Source organism: Fukomys damarensis, unplaced genomic scaffold (genome assembly GCF_012274545.1).
Source record: "Fukomys damarensis isolate Sample0158 unplaced genomic scaffold, DMR_v1.0_HiC HiC_scaffold_17, whole genome shotgun sequence".
In the NCBI taxonomy this organism is placed as follows: Eukaryota; Metazoa; Chordata; class Mammalia; order Rodentia; family Bathyergidae; genus Fukomys; species Fukomys damarensis.
Genome location: NW_022900929.1, coordinates 4,326,466 through 4,346,815, shown reverse-complemented (window position 1 = coordinate 4,346,815; position 20,350 = coordinate 4,326,466). Strand labels below are relative to the sequence as shown.

General features: G+C 41.6%; 1 protein-coding gene across 3 annotated transcripts in view; it reads right to left on the bottom strand.

Annotated features, from left to right (window-relative positions):
* Positions 1–20,350, bottom strand: part of Sdk1 (sidekick cell adhesion molecule 1) — a 551,006-nt gene that overhangs the window by 157,397 nt on the left and 373,259 nt on the right. For 2 of the 3 annotated variants that reach the window (XM_010642816.2, XM_033764800.1), the window contains one exon: positions 1,557–1,672. In XM_010642816.2, coding sequence (XP_010641118.1) covers positions 1,557–1,672 — 116 coding nt within the window. Of the gene's footprint in view, positions 1–1,556; positions 1,673–7,622; positions 7,687–20,350 lie in introns of those variants that run through there. The other variant, XM_010642820.2, reaches the window with a different exon arrangement.

The following is a 20,350-nucleotide window of genomic DNA, read 5'->3' as shown; positions in this document are numbered from 1 at the left end:
TATAAACCTTGTACTTCAAAAAAGCTCAGTTTAAAAGATGTCGCACAGATGATTATATACAAATGCATGTGTATATATACATGCATATATATAACACATACATATAAATAAATAAAATAATGATGTTAACCCCTCTTTGGAGCAATGGATTCCCCTGCAAACCTTCACCCTCCTTCACGTCAGCTTGCTATAGAACTTCTGTTTCTTAACCATAGGAGACACAGATGGTACTGTCTGTTAATTGAGTCAAATCAATCATTTATGATTTATATTAGATTAGTTTCCTGAAAGGGAATTAACGACACCAGTTACGACTTTAAAGAAAGAGTATACGTGAATATTCCAAGGAAAGCTGCTTCATGTTTTGGGAACTTTAGGAGCCTGTGTGAGTTTTCATTCCTTTGATACCACACATCTCTCAGGTCAATTAGCTCTGAAAACTGCCTGCTGCAGGACCCACCTGGTGTCCACAGATCACGCAAACTGCCCAGCCCTCCCAGCACTCAAATGAGTGCTGTTGTCTCGCCAGTCAGACCTGGCAGCAGAGTCAAGAGGGCTGAAGCACCTGCGCTGATCAGTATGATTTGCTTTCACAAAAGCTTCTGACTTTGGATACTTCTGAGGGAAAATGAAAGGCGGGAATGATTTCCAGCTATGTATGCCTTTCTAGGAGACAAATATTTTAGTAAGTCAAATAAAAAAAAAAAAAAAAAAAAAAAAGAACCATGTATCCGGGAAAGGATCCCCTCTGAAGCTGAAATCACCAGATTCAAGCACAGCGGATGGAATCCCTTCTGCACAAAGGTCTCTCTGAATGCCCTGGAGGGAAGATTAGTGAGTATGCATCACCCACACTGAGAGTGGCTCTCAGGTCAATCAGGGAAAGGGGACTGAAAGGAAAGATAAGTTGTAATTTTTTTTTTTTTTTGGTACTGGGGATCAAACTTGGGTCCTTGTGCTTGCGAGGCAGGTGGCAGAACCACTGAGCTAAATCTCCAGCCCTAAATTGTACTTTCAAATTGCACCCAATCCCATCTATGAAACAGGTTCTGGTTAAGATGGATGGTGGGAATTTGTGTTTCTAATTTGGTTTTGGGAGGAATCCTGAACTAACTGGTCTCTTCTTTAAATAGAATTCCCCATAAAACAGGGACGGGGAGGAGGAGTGAACCTCCTTCTTGGCTACAACCCCTTACCCTCTACTTGGAGCCTGCCTGCACCGTGCTCAGGGGACCCCCTTCTGGAAGTGGCTTGGACACATGCTGACTCCAGACAGCTCTCCCATTGCCCACTGAGAATAAATGGACTTTCTCAGAAGAAACTGCTCTCTTATATGTCCACGATCCATTGTCTTGATAACTCATCATTTGAATTTCTGAGCCAGGAGAGCTAAGGGTAAGACAATAGATAAACAGCCACCCTACCAAGGTAGTTCTACTCTGCATCGGATGCCTGGAGTTCCTGATGGGATGGGAAGGATGGCCTCCCTGGCATGACCACTGTATGGTCACAGAGCAGGAGAACTGCCTGAGGCTCCATGCCAGGCTGGTGGTTACCTTATATCCCTGGTTGATCCCGTTGACGAACTGCTGCGGTGGCGGGTTCCACAGGAACTGCACAGTGGTGGAGTTCACAGCTTCTGCCTGCACATTCTGCGGGGGCGCAGTGGGCACTGTTCCAAGGGGTTGCAGAAGACAGCAAAACAAATGGCAGGAGGCACAGTGGGGAGGAGAGATGGAAGAGAAAGCCTCAGCTGCCACTCAGGATTCACAGGCAATTACGGCACTGAAAACAGCGGAGTGTGATGAATGTTTTTGGAAGCTAATAGTGGCATTACAAAGAAAGAGAACTGGGCTCTCTCTCATTTTCTGTTGAAGAATTCCTTAAGGCACAGGCAGAAAACTGGACTAGACCATCTTCTTATTCCACAGATGAGTCTTTCCCATGGACGCAAGATGAAGAACAGGTAAAACCTTTCTCTGGTTCCTTTTTCAATTGCCCACTAGTGGACACCCCCCCTCACCAACACCCCCCCCCAACATTACATACAACTATTTCAAGCTAAATTGTTTTCTATTGTAAACAGACAAACAAACAAAGCTATCACCTCCTTCCTGTATGTATTGTTGTTCATGCATCTGGGAGCTAAATTTCTCTGTCGGTACAGGAAACTATTTTTGGCCTTTTCACTGTTCCTCCCTGTCTTTCACCGAACAGCTACAAAATCCAATGATACAGCTGCCTTCAAGGGATGATGTCCTAGGGGAGATGGTGCCATGACAATAAGCAGGGCAGCAAAGGTGCAGGGAGGAGCAGCTGTCTGCTGGGAGCAGGTGGAGGGCTTCACATAGGCTGTGTGCAGAAGAAGGGCTCAACCTTGGGAGGGTACCAAGCCTAAGAATGGCACTCTTGGCTGAAAACGGGGCAAAGCATGGTTTTGGGAAGGAATCAGGTGAAGGTAGGAAGTGATTAGTATGGCTGTTCAGGGGTGTGGGAGAAAAGGGGCTGAGGGGGTGGACAGGTCCTCTTTGGGATTAAAACAGTGACTGGTATTGTATGTGGTGGACAAGTGGGGATTGAAAGCTTTCTGGAAAATTCAGCGGTGTGACAGGACTAGCTTTCAAGGAGTATGACCTAGTGACCTACAGACTAGACACTGGCTGGACTGTTGGACTTTGCAGGGCTGAAGGGACAGTCTTGGCTCTTTAGGTGCTTGCTTCTAAAGTAACACATGGAAGCCCAAAGGGCCCTTCAGCTCTAGGCAGAGAAAGAAAGGTAAGGGTCTCCCACCACACAGTCAGAATGCTGTCATGTTACTGCATTTCCCACAGCTATCTTCCTCATGCCCCCATCTCATCAAACCAAGATTGAAAACCCTGAAAACCCATCACGCTCTCCAGCCTTCTTTTCTGAGCTCTATTTTTATCTGCTGTTGACCATGGCCATGGAATTCCCTAGGCTAGTGATGGTGAACCTTTTAGAGCTTTCAATGATACAAACAGCTTGCTGCGACACCTGTGATGCAGGTTCGCTACTACTTCCCTTTCAACACCCAGGTAAAATGTGTGTTAAAAGGGACCACAGGGATAGCTGTGCCTGGGATCTGGAAAGTTGGACAGAACATTATCTCTACGTAAAAACAAGAAAAACTGAAAAACAGCAAAATCATAACTTCATAGGAGTCCATAGAGAGCTGAAGTTGAATGGTAGCTGGAGTCTGAAATACCATCCAAGGAAAGATGAAAGAGAGAGAGACAGAGAGAGAGAGAGAGAGAGAGAGAGAGAGAGAGAGAGAGAGAAACAGTTTCCATGTAAATAGGCAAGGAATATTCAACTGACATCCTCAACACCTGCTGAGTATGGTTACCTAACAGGAGAAAATCCTTGGGAGCTTCACACTCATAAAACAGATACTTTACACATAGAATAGTAAAGAGAATGAAGAGTATTTCATTGGAGAATTCCACCAACCATTTGAGGAACAATTAAACCAATCTAAAGTATTACTGATACCAAAAACCAGGAAAAAAAATCATACGCCAACATTCCCTGTGAATGAGTTCAAAAAATCATAACAAAATATTAGAAAACCATATTTAGAAATATGTAAAAATCATAATCTATTCTAATCAAGTCAGAGTTATCTTATAAATGCAAAGGTGGCTAAGCCAGGAGGAACCCTAGGAGTTCAAGGCCAGCCTGGGCTACGTGGTAAGAACTTATCTGAAAAGCAAAACAAAACAAAACAAAACAATGCAAAGCAAAGCAAAGCAAAACAAAACAGATTAAAACAAAATAATCTCTAAGTAAAGCAGGAATTTTATAAACTTTATAAACTTTATAAAGTTTATAAAAGTAAAAGGAATTTTATAAACTTGATGAAGAGCATCTATAAAGCATCTGCCTCTAATATCCTATTTAAGATAAGAGGCTAAACACTGGTGCCCTATGATCAGAGGCAAAGACGCTTTCTTCACTATTCTTTTTCTGGAAGCAAAAATAAGTGTAGTAATACAGGAAAAGGAAATAAAAGGCCTGTAGGCCAAAGAGGGGGAAAAACTGCTCTCCATTCACACACAATATGATTGTCTCTGTAGAAAATTTCTGAGCATCAGCACAATAAAAGCTCCTAGAACCAAGGTTAGTAAGCCCACCAGACATATGCTTGAAGTGTAATATCAATTATATTTCCAAACACTAGCAATAAATAATTGGAAATTAAAACTTAGAAACCAGTGGCATTTAAAGTAGCAATGAAAATATGAAACAGATATGAACTTAACAATGTACAAGATCTGTATTCCCAAAAATACAAAGCACTGATAAAAGAAATGAAAACCTGGGTGGATGAAAAGTCCTAACATATTAATGAGTTAGAAGACAACAGTAAAATGGATCATTCTCCCCACTGATGTGTACAGCAAACACAACCTCAATCGAAACTGCACCTGGATAGGTTTTAAGAATTGAAAAGATGATTTTAAAGTTTCTATGGAAAGGTAAAGTAATCACAATATCCAAAACAAATTTGAAAAAAAATGGACAGACTTCATTATATAATTTAAAGACTATAAATCTATGGTAATTAAAACAGGGTGTTACCAACGAACATATGGACCTGTGGATCAATGACATAGAATACAGGCCATAATTTTCTCAAAATATATGAGGTAGTTGTAAATGAAAACATAAAGGTAGTCTTTTCAACAAATGATGCTAGAAAAAAATGGATGTCTATATGCAAAAAGAAAGAAAGAAAGCAAGAAGGAAAGAAAGAAAAAAAATGGGGGCGAGATCTGGATCTATACCTCATACCACTTAGGAAATCTAGCTTAAAATGGACTACAGGCTTAAAAACAAAACTATAATTATATAATCTCTGGAAGACAAATAGTTGCGACATTGGATTAGGCCACACTTTCTCAGATACAACACCAAAGGGACAATGCATAAAAGAGAAAAGATTGATAAATCTGACTATTAAAATAGGAATACTTCTCTACAATATACATGTGCTATGAAAACGAAAAGATTGGTCACAGATTCCGAGGCAGTATCTGCAAAAGATGCCCTGTATCCAGTAAGGGGCTTTAATTCAAAATATATAAGGAACTTTCAAAATTCAATAATATGAAAACAAAAATGTCAAAATATGGAGTAAAGGATGAAGTAATTATTCTATCAAAGAAAATATAATGGCAGGAAATAGGAAAGATTCTTATGTGAAAGATTCTCAGGATTGCTGGTCATTGAAATTAAAATCAGGATATGATATTGCTTATATGCCCATTAGAAGGGCTAAACTAAAACAAACAAGCAAAGACCAATAACAACCTTGTGCTGGTGAAGATGAGAGCAAACGACACTGAGAGTTGTAGGTGGGAACACAAAGTGGTACAGCCATTGGTAGAACAGGTTGGTAGCTTCTTATAAAGCTCCTAGATATTTGGCCAACAGCTTACGTTCACACAAAAATCTGTACACAATATTTATGGCTGCTTTAACAATCCTCCCACATTACAAATATCCCAACTGCTTGCCAACTGGTGGATGGAGAAACAGAGTGTGCTACATCCCTGGAGTGGAATACCACTCAGCAACAAAAAGGAACGAACTGCTAATCCACATGATGACCCAGGTGACTCTCAAATGCATTATGCCATGGAAAGGAGCTGATTCAAAAGAGTCACATTGGGTTATTCCATGCATTTTATAGTTTGTAAAAGGCAAAATCAGAGGAGGGGAAAGCAGCATGGGAGGGTCTTGGGCAGGGCTGGAAGTGTGAGGACAAAGGGGAAGGATGAGGAATCTGAGTGGCGGAAGTATTCTGTGACTCAACCATGCAGTCACTATGGACTGAAGATGTCTGTCAAAACTTACAGAACTACAGTGTACACACTATACAGGGCGAACTTTACTGCAGGCAAATCATACTGTTACAGTTGAGCTAGTAACAGTCCAGGTTCTCCCTCGGTGGACATGGATTTTGTTGTTTTATTTTGTACTATCTTAGGGTAATGAAATCAGGAAAGACTGCTAAGTGCTCTTTAGGGTTAGATAGAGGGAAGGGAGTGACTCACTCAGCTCCTTTGTTTCTAACAGTACTAATACTACCACAAATCTCACTTTCAGACAGGCTGCAAATTTTATGATAATTTTCCAGGTGATGTTTATCTTTAGGCCCCTTCAACGTGGGCTCTGTGACTCCTCTAATTAAGAGACTATAACCAAAATCCTAATAAAGTAGCACTTTTCCCTTTAAGGGAGCAGAAGTAAGTGATGTCACTGAAGAGAAGATGGACAGTGATCAGTGACATAAAAAAAGTCCAGAAATCACTCACACATGCATCAAATGGTTTTTACTAAAAGCACAAAGAAAAGAGAATCTTTTCAACAAGTGGTGCTGGAAAAATTGGACATCCTTTCTGGGAATCTAAATGGCCATGAAGGAAGTCCAAGGATGCTGAGCCCACAGTGTTGGAAAGAAAATCTCCAGGAAGCCTCTGTGCCAACAGCAACATGGGCGGGGAGCCTCCCACCTCCCTCCCCAACTCATTGGCCTAGCTGGGGAAAAGAGCCACCCAGCTGAGACCTGAACAACTTTCTAACCCTGAAAACCATGGGACATGATAACATGGTTGTTACATTAGACCTCTAAGTTTCAGGATAGTTTGTTTGCAGCAATAAAGTACTAGGACATGCTCCAGTGAAAGAAAGGACAAGAAGAAAAGAGGAAGAAGGAAAAGGAGCAAAGGAAAAGGAAATAAAAGCATTAGGAGCTACAGGGGAAAGACTAAAATTCTTTTACTCTTTATACTTTTATTCTTAGAACCTATCTTCTCTGAGGTTGAGAAATTTGTCTCGTCCTTTGTGACTTAGCTCTAGAATTTCATCAGCTCCAATTACTAGTTGTGGAATAATTTCATAATGCTTTTTTCATTAAATGCTGTTATGTTCTCTGAAGTAAAACATGGACCATATGCTAGAAGAAAAAGAAGATAGGTAGCATAATTTATTAGGAAATAATTTGCTACAGTGTGGAGAGGACAGGTTCATGTTTGCTTTGCTGGCTGAAGGGTACCATGGGGTCAGTGTGCTGTTCTTGGTGCTGGATTTTCTGCCTCCTGCAGGCAGGACCTCTCTGGGACCCAAAGTTCTCAGAGAGACAGTGCCCCTCACTCTGAGAAGGTAGCATTTTGGCCTCATTCCTGATTACCTGGGATCATATACAATCACCAGCCCAAATGAGCCATCTCAGGCCAATGCACAACCTGTGATGCCCTGGCACTTGCTCTCCATCCCCAAATCACAAAGGGATGAAGTTTCTGAAGCCTCAATTCTGCTCTATCACCACCCTGAGCTTTATTCAAAATGTCCCCCATTCTTCTCAGCCCTGTGTTGCCAGATCCTTGGCTTCTCTTTTTCCTAATTATTGTCATCAGAAGTGTCTTCGAAATCTGTGGACAATGGAATTTAAAAATTCCCTCAAGCGAGAAAAGAAGAGCTATAGCCAGTAAATCTTGCCTGACAAGTGCTTCAAATAAAAGAATAGTGATGGCAGGGAAGGTCTTAATTACAGAGGTTATGTCACCCTGGCCCTCTGAAGGGAAGACAGGACTCACCAGCAAGGGTACCTGGAGGAGGAGTGCCGCCCACCATCCTCCAAGAGCCTCTTTCAGCACAGCTTTCTCCCTGCTGGAAGGGAAGCTGTGGCCTCCTGCTGCTCAAAATAAGACCTCCAGGGACATTTTCTCTCCAGATAATTAGCATTTAAAGTTGACTCTTGCCTTGCCTCTAAGGGCAGACCTTGAAGCAGCCTGATAAAGTGACAGAAGTTATGTTCTTTTCTGTTTTTACTGTTCACAAAAATCTATTTTCACTGTATAACTCCACTGCATAGGCTTGGGTCTTAAATTTACCATCATCCAAACACATTTGACACCAGTTCCATTTGCACAGCCAAGGAAAAGGAGCTCTGCTGGGTAGCACAGGGGGCTCTGGAGACTTGACACTGACAACGTGGGAAATGTAAGCGGAAGAGCAGCTTTAGACCATGAAACTTTATTGGTGATGGAAACTTCTAGGGCCCAAGGGAAACAGTAGCTGCTTCTCCCACCTGAGGATGTGCACAAACAGGAGGCATGGTGATAGAGTGTGTCCTTGTCACTGTGCCTCCATGGGTCATGTGGGCCAAGAGAACACTGGTTTCTGTCAGTTTACACAGCAAAAACACTGCTTAAGGTTTTTGTAAACCTTATAAGGGTAGAAATTATGTTTACAAGATATACTAAAGCACTGCATACTTTCAAGTTACAGAAGCCAATCTGCAAAGGGTGCATATCACGTGATTCTAACTAGAAGGTATTTTGGAGAAGGCCAAACTTTGGAGACAGTAAATGGATCAGGGGTTATCACGGGACAGCAGCATCAGGGAATAAACAGGCTGGAATTTTGGGGGCAGGGATGTTTCATGTAGTGCTGTAACAGTGGACATGTGTCATTATACATTTTCCCACACCCACGGAATGCACAGCACCCAGGGTGAATGCCACAGTGCACAATGGATTCAGGTGGTAAGCAGGTGTCAGAGTGGGATCTTGGACTATAGTCAAGGTTCCTCTCCTGCAGGGCGCTGATAGAGGGTATGTGAAGTCTGAAGTCATACTCAATATTTCTGTTCTAAAAAACAAAGTCTAGCAAATAACTTAACTCTATATATGACTCACTCTGTAAGCTTTTTAAACTAGTAACTGTAGTATCTGCTGCAGGAAAGAGGATTAAGTCACACACAGTACTGACCCCTAGATCCGGGCCCCAACTGATTGAGCTGAGGTGTTCCTCTTGCAACTTGCTGTCCTGTGTGTGTGTGCATGCTCTTTCAGTGTGGGGGGTATTTTTTCCAACTACCTTGGAACATATAGAAGGCACAGATGATTAATCTACGACTATTAGTCACGATTGGATGTACCCCAATAAACTATGAGTGCTTTTAAAAAAATTTCTTTTCCTTCCTTCCTTTCTGCCTGGCTAGTGATGATGCAAATTCACCAACACAATATGTTTGAGGAAACTTCAAAATGAATCCATCTGCCTTTAAAAATTTTTAAATAATCTCCTTAATTAAATCAACTCTGTAAAGGAGTAAAATGGGTTCACAGTTTTGAATAACTAACTTTTCAAAGCATTTAAATTAGAGATGACATAATTTTATATTCATGAATTTTTCAGAATTGTAATTCTGTAGTCAAATAAAAAATAGGTCGATATTGTCTATTTTGTTTACTTTGCACTTCAGTTTTTAAAATTTTCACTGTGGTTTATTTTTGAAACAATCTTAACAATGTGTGCAAGCAGAACTTCTTCAACTTCTTTTTTTTTTTGATACCGGGGATCAAATTGCCAGGCAGGCAAGGCAGCTATATCCCTAGCCTGAAACTTCTGAAAAATTGACTTCTGGAAATGAAACACTGCAGTCCACTTTGTATACTATATGCTTAAATATAGTAGCATTTCATGTTATTTATGTCAACATCATTAATACTATTGTATATTTACAATCTCTGTATATTTACAGAGACATTTTCTTACCACAATGGACAATTTTTTTGGTGGTACTGAGGAATGAACCCAGGACTTTTGCACATGATTACATATTGTTGATTTGCCCAGGCTGGGTTTCAACTTGTGATTCTCCTGCTGCAGCCTCCCAGACAGTGAACAACTCTCCCTTTCTGATTTGCACCTTCCCACACTCCCCTCTTCCATAGCTTCAGTAAATATTGTACTTAGTTGAAAGGAAGCAGATGAAGCGAGTATGCCAAGCAAACTACACCAGCACCTTTCCTCAAAGCATGGACTTTACATGGAAAAAGATGAGACCTTGTAAAATTGTCTTCAGGCAGGAAATGTTTATAACTCTATCCAACTGAGGCAAGAAGCTAGTTACAGTGCCCACCATTTAGTAGCTAATACTGATATTTTTCCTGCATTTGAAGAATCACTCATTTGACCAAGACGCGTGAAAACTGTCAGCACCCGTTTGGGTCCAGTGAAGCGCTGGAAACAAGAAGGTGCTGCTTAGGAACTGTGCTGTCGGAAGAGGCGTAAGTGATGTGCTGCATGATGCAGAGACAAGCCCGTTTAAGAAGATTATTAAATCAAACAAGCTGTGTTGCAAGTTGATGGACACTGACATTAGCAATGGCACCTGGAACAGCATGGGTGGGATCCCTCGAAATGCTGTTGTCAAAACTGGTACTCCGAGTACTCATCTTTGATAAAGAAAAGCAGGTGGGGCTCTGGTGCCTCGGATTTTATTAGACTCACCATTATCCTAACACCATTTATTTAATAAGAAACTTGGATCTGTAGGCCCCTTCTACATGACAGCCCCTCTCTGTGACGACAACAATGAATTTCTTGATTTCCTGCCTTTTCAGACTGAATCTTGCTATAAAATCTTTATGCAAAGCTTTATGTTAGTGTTGGTATCCAAAATTTACACATTTTTCTGTTATTTATTCTGAAGCAACCTGTGGCTTGGGCTATGTCTTTCCAGTGGTTTGTCTGGTGTTGATAGATGCAGTGGTGCCCATTCAAGGCTTCAGGGTGACACGTTGTCCTCAGAGCTGGCACAGTTTCCTTTTGGCTGTTGTTTTTTTCCTCCCTATTTTAGAAACTTTTACTATAGAGCTGTTTACTATGGCGGGGGGTAATAAGCTGCAGATACTTGTCATGCGTCTGTTTTCCTTTGTATACCGTACTTTCTCTACACAGAATGATTTTGCTTTTCAAAACTTGTATATAGTCAAATTTATCAATCTTTTCATTTATCACTTCTGAATTTTGCATCATAGATACATTTTCCCTATATCCAGGTTATAGGGGCATTGCTAAAGTTTTATTCTCATACTTCAGTATGTTTATATTTTTATACAGATATCTCTGATCTAAGTTTGAATGCATCCTTGTATATGGATTCAATTATACATCTTTCCCTATAAGTGTCCCCTTATTTTAAGAATGTGAATCCAAAAGTTTAAATTTAGTAATTTAAGATGCCACCTTCATTATATGCTAAATTTTGGCATGTAATGAGGTCCACTTCTGAGTTTCTGTTCTGGTTCCTGATTCTTCTCTCCATGCATCAATATGACACTGTTTTACTTTCAAAATGTTTTAATACCTGAACCATTAGTTCATCTTTAATACTTTTCTCTGTCAGGGTTCTCCTGGATATTCTTACTCATTTGTTTTTATGAATGAACTTTAAATTCCAGCTCCAGAAAAAAATCAGATAGTATTTTTATTGGGACCATATGACAATTCTAAATCAACTAAGGGGCACTAACATCACTGGGTGTTGAGCTTCCTATTCAAGGATGTGGTATGTCTATCCACCTGCGCACTCCTATTTCTATGGCCTTCAGGAATGTTTATAGTCATCCAGTTCTTGTTGTGTTTACCTGAGGTCTCTTTTTCTTCTCACCCTATGACAGTAGTAGGATAATTTCTAGCTGTGCTGTTTGCACATATGAAGTCAGTTGTTTTTTAATATGGTGCTTTGGTAACTTGATCATTTGAAAAGTTATTGTTTATAGTGTAATATTATGGCATTTCAGACATCAAGTCTTATTATCTGCCAATATAATTTGATCACTTCTTTTGCAGGACTCATGCCTCTAATTGCTTTCTCCTCCTTACCACTCTAACACTTATATTTCACCAATAAAGAAAGGAAGAGGCTGGGTATGGTAGCTTGCACCTGTACTTCTAGCACTCTGGGAGGCTGAGCCAGGAGGGTCACTAGTTTAGTCCAGCATAAGCAACTTAGTGAGACCACTGTTCCAAAACAAAAAATAAAAAGAGGGCTGGGGAATGGAGCTGAGCACAAAGACCCCGTGTTTATATACGTATATACATGTATATATGTACAGTAAATTGGTGTGTGTGTGCACATGTGTACATTGGTGTAAACATACAGGGGCCTACTGCTATCTAGCCAGGTACTGTCTTCATGTTTATGCAATGAATTTGGATTCAAAGTTCTTGGTTTCATAGAGTTCAGAGTCTGATGAGGGAAGCAGGCTTTTCTGCTTAGTGTAATATACACTACAATGAAGATCAGCACAGATTTCCTTTAAGAGGATCCTGAAGAAGAGATAGTTCCTGAGCCAAATCTATAAGTAGAAATTGCCAGGTTAAAAAATGCACTAGGCCGGGTATTGTAACCTGCATAAGTACCAATGCCTAGATGCAGACTCAAACATATATATTCAACCCAACATTTTAGCTTTTTCCCCATGAAATGATAATAACCACCCAGAATTTCAATATAGAATTCTTCTTCTGTGAAGCTTCACAGCCAAAGGATGCAGAAACAGCCCTACAGGTGATGTCCGAATAGAGCTCCACAGAAAGTAAAGGAGGACTTGTGCAGTCTGCTGAGTTCCTGGGGGTGGGAGCAACTCAGGTGGGAGTCCTATCACAGCAGCTACCACCTACACTGTTTCCTGGACACAGCTTTCCTGCTCATATGCCAGCTTATCGTCAACTTGCTAAACTAAAACCTTTCCTTCTGCAGCTTCTGCCCTTGGATCCCCACAGTGCCTGGGTGAACCATTCTTCCCACACTCACAGTTGCTGGACTAGTTGAAAATCACAAAACTATCTAGCCGGGCTTTACTACCACAGGTCCAGTCAGCACCCTGCTCTCTTCTGTTTTTCCCAGTGTGGGATGACAGAGCACTGTCCATTCTGCTTCTCCTTTTCTGTGCAGCTGGGACTTTCTCATGAGCCCTCATGGCCAGGTGGTGGACTCTACATGTAAACAGCGTCTCACCAGCACAGGGTTGCGAGGCTTATGATCTGCTGTTCTGTCTTTTGATCAAGGTTAAAGTCAGGATCAGTGCTCTCTTTGTATATAAAACCCCTGATCTTTTCGTGGTAACTAAGGTCATGTTAGGCCTCCCCATGCTGTGTCACGGTGTTATTTGTATCTAAACATGGAGTTATCTCTTGGACATTGTGATTTGTTCACTTTAGCCGTCAATCTAACAAAACCATTTTTGATTTCTGGTTCTTGGGTAGAAAAGTCTTACCAGCTCAGGTATGACACCTGCTTATATGACATACAGCCTATCTCTCTCCTCCAAGTCACTGACCAAGAAAAGCCCAGAAGAAGGCTGGATTTTGCATCTGGAGTCACCCTTGGAGTGGTGATTGATCAAATAAGTAAGACTCTTTGGTTATAGTTCAACCTTGGGAAATTATTGAATTATTTTATCACCCATTCTATAAGGGCCAGTCAAAATATTCATGAATTAAAGGAATAAATATGAGAAAAGGAAAAAATGGAAACAAAGTCTTCGTAAATAGGGAGTGGTGGAGAGGTTAGAGGGAGGGAAGGGGAATGGGGAAAAAATAAGAACCAAGATCTGTCATGTACAGGTACACATTCCCAGTGATGAATGTCATTATACTGTATACCTAAAATGTACCAATAAACTTAAAAAAACAGTGAATGTTTTAAATTTAAAACTTAATTACAGTAAAAGACACATTGTTTTTAACTGCGCCCCCCGTCCCGAATACTCCCTCTTGCTTCAAACCTATTTATTCCACCCTTCTTGACACTTTCTGAATTGGTCCTGGAAGTCTTTTCTGAGTGTCTTTAGGAGGTGTGGTAAAAAAATCCAGTGAATGCTGCCGCCATGTGCCATCCAACAGAGAGGCAGGCTCATAAAAACACTACAGTGTATCCTCATCCACCTTATTTACCAGGTCTGGCACCATGCAACTTCTGGCTCTTCCTCAAAGTCAAAATGACCATGAAAGGGAAATGTTTTGACTTGATTCAGGACACCAAAGTAGTCCACTAAAAGCACAACTAGCACAACTAAAGACATTCACAAAAGAGGACTCCCAGAACCTCTTCAGAAAGTGGCAAGAATGATGGGGTAAGTGTTTTCAAAATAAATGGGAAGTTTCTGAAGGGGATTAATTAATCTTTTATTGTAATTTATTTTTAAAAATTTACACATTTACTGTAGCTTTCAATCACACTTCATATATTTCTCCATCTTATCCATTAGGTGTGCGGTGAAGTCATGGTCAACGTGTATGGGAAATCTCAGCTGAAATGAGCTAGTGTGATTCTGGGGAACAGCGTAAAGGGAAAACAGAGGAGGAGGATTTTATGTGGCTGCTGTTCTCTCTGGCTGAGCTCCCCCTTTGCCAAGGATGGCTGCTTTTCTCTTGGGTGGAGCTCTAGTCCTCATTTTCACCTTGTCCTTGAGCACTATCTTCCAGCCCTTGACCCAGATACTTAGGCTGGGAGCTTTGGTCTTCATCTTTGCCTTGGGTATTATCTCCTGGTTCTCAGCATGGATTGCTAGGTTTCTAGCATCGGCCTTTCAGCCTGCCAGCTCAGACTCTCTAGTCTCTGGTGTTGACCTTTGGACTTCCCAGCATGGACCCTTTGGTCTTCCAATGTGGAAGTGGATGAATGAACAATAAAGCTCCAGAATGAATAAGGTGTTTGAATTTGTCAACTCAGTAATCTTGTCTAAAAAGGAAATGAGGTTGGTAGGACATGACTCCTAGGGACTGCTTCCTAAGAGCCACAGGGCTCTATACTTGGCCTCTTATTCAGGTGAAATCTATAGTCTTGCCCTTTTAAGTGTACTACAGTTTAGTTGGGTGTGGTAGCACACACCTATAATCTCACCAATGGGGAGGCTGAGGCAGGAGGATCACCCTGAGTGATCACCCCTGAGTAGCCAGCCTAGGCTATATAGAGGGTTCAAGGCCAGCCTGAACTGTACAGTGAGATCCTGTCTCAAACAGACAAAAAAATGTACTATAGTTTACCCCAGGCCAGTACTCTCTATCCCTCAATTTTCAACAGGGTTTCTGCTGGATATACTCTTCCTGTTCTTTCGGATACATTCCACCCCTTCTCAGAAATTGACTGCTCTAATTATCTCAACAGGGAGCCAGATCAAAACCAGAAGGAAAAGATTACAGAAGCACGGTCTGCTGCCTGACTTGAAATAAGCGTGGCCATCCCAGCTTTCTTCCCGTTATAAATGCTGGGCAGAAATTGTTCCAAAATCCCAGTCTCCTCCAAACATATGTGTATTTTCATTGGTCCAAATAGCTCAGCCCTCTCACATTTCCACTTGATCACTACCCATGGCTTCCATTCTTTCCAACTTATAACCTTTATCTAAGGCAGATGCTGGCTTTCTGCCTCACCACTGGGGTTTCTGAAAAGTGGAGGCCTTTTCAGGGTAGCATCTTGACTTCTGCATGTGTTTGGACACTGGTGAGCTCCCATATTATAGACTGTGGCTAACCTGCTTTATGGGTTTTCTCTAGGAGGTGGGGCAGGTGCTCCAGAGGCACAAATCCTGTTAGAGCTTGCAGGGCCCGTGGTTTTGACTGCTTGATGTATGTTACGGTTTTTATCTACATGTTCCCTCAAAGCCTCATACACTTGAAGGTGGGGCTCTTGGGAGATGACTGGATCTTGAGGGTGTGACAGTCATCAATAGACTTTTCTATCGGTGGATTAGTCTGCTGATGAATGTATAGCTAAATATGTTGTTGATAGGTGAAGCCTGGTCACAGGAAGTGTTGCTAAGGGTTTGCATATTTATATAAATTTAGTTTTTATAGAATATGGCATAAAATTTTAAGTATTAATTACAGATTAGTTTATATTTATATAAATATAGCCTACAGTATTTATATTCCATTCCCATTGTATAACAACACTACTTTATTTGTTTTAGATAAACCATGAAATCTCAGGGTCTAAACACAAAATTTTTCCTTGCCCTCTGTGCAAGGTCAGTTTTCCCGGAGGGTGGGCAGGGTCTGCATGTGACCCTTGCAGAGGGCAGCAGTCCCAGTCTGTTTCAAAAGTGCCGAGTTCAGGCTCTTCACAAACTGCTCTAGTTCCATGTGTGAGGCATTCATGTGGGTGGGCTTCTTGCGGGCAGGACACAGTCTTCTCTGTAGCTCAGGAATCACATAGCCTAGGAGTTGTACCACTTTTTGCTCACACTCCAGGGTGTGAGCTCGGCACAGCTGCACAGCATGCAATGGGCCTGTACACATAGCTGCTGGCTGGCAATGTCACATCACCGGGAAAAGGGAATGGCCTTTGTGACACTGCCACAACTGCACACCCTGTCTTCATTGCCCTAAAAGTGTACAATTTATAACATGAGGGCCTGAAGTGTCTATCCACAGCTTAATGGGAATTCATGGGCATCCGTGTCTCTCTTCAGGTAATCCAGCAGAATTAAATGTATACGCCTTCCAAATGGGAGAATTGAGTTCATTACCTAGAAGGATTGCTATACATTACCAGTGGAGGTATATATCTATATCTATATCTATATATCTATATCAATTTGTTTGCCATCTGTTCCCATTAATTTCAGAACATTATTGGCTAAGGCTAAGCTCTTATGTTGTTATGGTTCTTGCAGTTTTGATATACCTGAATGTTCTCATTTTATCAAACATTGCTAACGTGTTATCAGGATAACAAATAATCACGAGTCATTTTTATGGCCTTTCTAAAAAAACAGTTTAACACTTAAAAAGTTTTGTGGGTCCATTTCTGAATCTTCTGATTCTTTATTTATCAAGGGTACAGAAGAAGACCAGGGCGGGGGCAGTTTTCGGGCTGGGGGTAACATGGTGTGGGGGTGAGGCAGGCAACCTGAGCAGGCTGTCTGCAGACCTTGCTGGGTCACCCTGAGCCTGTGAGTCTGCAGCAGTACAGAGACAAGAAGCCAGAAGAAGAATGTTTCTATTCTTGAATGAAATCAGTTTTATTTCTGAAAAATATTGTCATGTGTGCCAAATACGGAGCTTCCCAGTCAAGGGCCCTGGATGGCCACTGGCTCTGGGCCCGTATTCTGTAGGGGCTTCTGGTTTGATTTTGCTTGTGCAGCTTTTGACATTTGGAGTTGGTGTCTCCTCCTTTTTCTCATTCAAACCCTCGTCCAGTAGTGGGAATACTCGACTGCTGCCTCCCATCCAACATTATTGCCTTTCCCGTCAGACTGATGTAAACCCAGCCTGAAGATGGCAAGATCCACCCCATCTTCATGCTTTCTCAATGCTTCCTTTCTGCTCTAATCCTGACCAGTGCGGCACATAGCCTGGGACTAAACTGCACTTCCACACACAGTTGCTTGTGAATGGTTTTAGGACCTGTGTCATAGGCCTGAGTCCTCTGCAGTGTACCTCCTGGTCACACTGGGTAACAAGCTCAGGCATGTGGTGAGCCTTTAGGGCCGCAGCCCTGCAGCACCCTTCCCAGAAGAGCAGGGGAGGAAGATTGTGAGGTTTAATTCCTGTGCAGTCCAGGTTCCTTGTGGTGACCGCCGCCCCGCTGCCCTGGGTAGGTTTGCTTCTGAACAGAAGGATACAGAAAAAGACATCAAGGGCCCAGTCTGCTTGTGGCAGCGCTCAGAGCTGCTTTTGCTGGAGCTTTCAAGAGTGTGAGAAGATCCTGGAAGGAAGGCAGGTATGGGGCTAAATGTGGGGAGTGTATTGGCAGAACACTGGACAGGGAGATAGAAACTAGGGTATGTACTCTGATCTCAATGAGATACATGCTAATGTTTTATGTGTCGGGAATAGTGCTTGGATTTGGGGAAACAGATACAAAAAAGACAAATTGGACACAGCCCCTGCCCTCAAAGAGTTGACAGGCTAGTAGGAGACACAGTTCTGTAAATAACAATCTAATGTGACAGCTACCATAATTTAAGATGGTTTTTATTTTCCCACAAGTCTTCTAATGGCAGCTAAGCGGAAGTCCCAGAACCATTCTCTCCCACAAGGTCACCTGCAGGACACAGATGCTAGAAGCAAGCCACCCTTCCATCCTTGGAATTGAGCTCTGTGCTGGGCTCATGGCCCTTACTCACACCCTCACCTAGACCCTGTTTGTCTCACACATAATACAGGCCTCACAGCCCAGACCCTAGATCCAAAGTCCAGTGGGAGCTAAATACTTGGGATGCTTGATCCAGCATGCTTTAAACTTTAGGTCACAAATGATTAGCAGACCAAGAAATCAATTCGGTGGTTACACCAGCATTTCTTAAAGAATAAAACAATGCAACAGGATAAAAACTTCAAAGAACATTATATACTGTGAGGGTGACTATTTTTTTATATACCCTTTGTTTTGGTGTGTGTGTATACACTGTAAAATGTAAAATAGGTTTGTTTTATTATGCATTGCTGTAAAAATGGCCACTGCACACCCACCTGCCATGTGAGCATAGGTGAGATGAGATTTCATTTTTTAAATTTCATATACAAGCTGCAGTGAAAATCTGAAGTAATTTTTACCACACTCGATATACACAGAATGAAAAAAGAAAGCAAACTCTAGTAGTGATAGATCACTGAAAGGCATGTGCTTGGAGGGTAGATAACCAGGGTTTACACTGCAGTCTTCTCCCACATTTTCTAGCTATATAACTCCCAAGAGTGAGTTCCCCTCGAGTTTCCATTTGTTCCTGTGTCACAGGAATAGTATGTCTGTCCCACATGTCTCCTGGGGATAAATGAAGTAAGATAATGAGTTTAAGTGCAGAGCACAGCAAAATGAAAACCATTTTATAGCGGCTTCCCCTAAAATGCTGCTTTGCTCCCTTTCTTTTCCTGTAAACTCTGAAAGGCCAAATTAAGCCCATACCTAATGGAACATCCCATATCTATTTGGTTCAGCTTTTACTTAGTGTTTTAGGTAATGCTGGGAGAATTTGGAACATTATCCTGTTCTGTAGGAAAAGCCTGAGGTCTAGAAAGTCTTAGGGATTGAGAAACAAATCTTTTGTGCAGTGTCATTTAATGCCACATTGAGAATTTCCCAAGAGGAGATAAGAACAGGGCCTGCAAACAGTGTTCATTTATAATCCTTACTTTAGGAAACCTTTTAAAGCCCAAGTGAGCACTTAGCAGCTTTTACTAATGTTTTAGAAATGTGGATAACCAAATGTTTTCTTCCATTTCTTTTAAAATATGAAATATTTCTCTTTCATTATAAGGTAATGTTCTGAAACCAAAATAAATCATTATAGCACAAACATACCTGTTACAAGAAGAAAAATGATAAAAGAAACAAAACTGGGGGGGGGAGATGTAAAACCTTGGTGCACTCAAAATGATGATTTATAGTGTAATTTGTCTTTGGACCCTTTATACAAAAATCGACATCTGCATCTTAATAGATGCATTTTACAAATGGATAGAAGGAGTTTGCTAATCTGCATGGGTTTGTTTCAGGATGTAACCATAAACTATTACAATTTATGTGCTAACACAGAGTAGTCCACACTCAGGCTCACTGGAGAATGGTTGAGGCCACGTTATTTCTCCAGGTGCTTTTCATGGTTATTTGAGTAACTTTGAATGAACATGAATGTGTGAGCCAAACACTGAATCAGCACTGAATGTGAAGCACTGGTGGCATCCAATGACTCCGTTCTCTCCTTCCCACCCTGCATGATTAGAAAGTTGCCGAAGTAGACACTGGCAAGAAGAAAAATGCCCCTAATTACACGAGGCGTTTTGTTTGCGGAACCTACACACTATGGTTTTTTCCACTTGAAACCAGAAGCATATTGATTTCTGGGAGTGTAGTGAAATTTTCAAGTAAATGGAAGTAATTTCCCATCTCCTTCTGGGTCATGATGATGGAAATCTGACAGGCAGGCTCTGAGCAGGTTGGAATCTGAGGCCACAGCTTCTGTGGTGGAGCCAACCTTTCCTCTCACCCCTCCAAAAGTTCACTGAGCGGAGGCCATATTAGGGTTGTGCTGCTTGACTTATAAGTTAATATGTCCCCTTTAAAATGCCTTGAGCAGAAAAGGTTAGGGAGGCACTACTAATAAAGTCTATGAAATGAGACTGGCAGACAAGATAATGGGGACAGTGGATGAAGGCGGATATGAGAAGTTGAGGAAGTTAGAAAGTGTGTATCAGGCAGTTCCTGTATGCCTAGGTGCCAGGCCATGCCTGGAGCTGGTACAGAGCCAGTGCAGAAGCTTTTATACATTTATAATACATCTCAATAATATTTGGGTTTGAGAAGAACCTGGGACTCAAGGAAAATGAGCAGTGGGTTCAATGACTTTGAGGCACAATATCACACTGCACTGAGCTCAGGGTAGAAATAACTTGCCCAGTTTCCTTAAGGAGCTCCCTGGAAGAAAACACATCTGAGACCAAACGTATGTGCACTAGAAGCGGAGCTGGTACAAGGACATGTTCTGTTCTTGCATCTCGCTGCTGGTGCCAATGGTGCAGC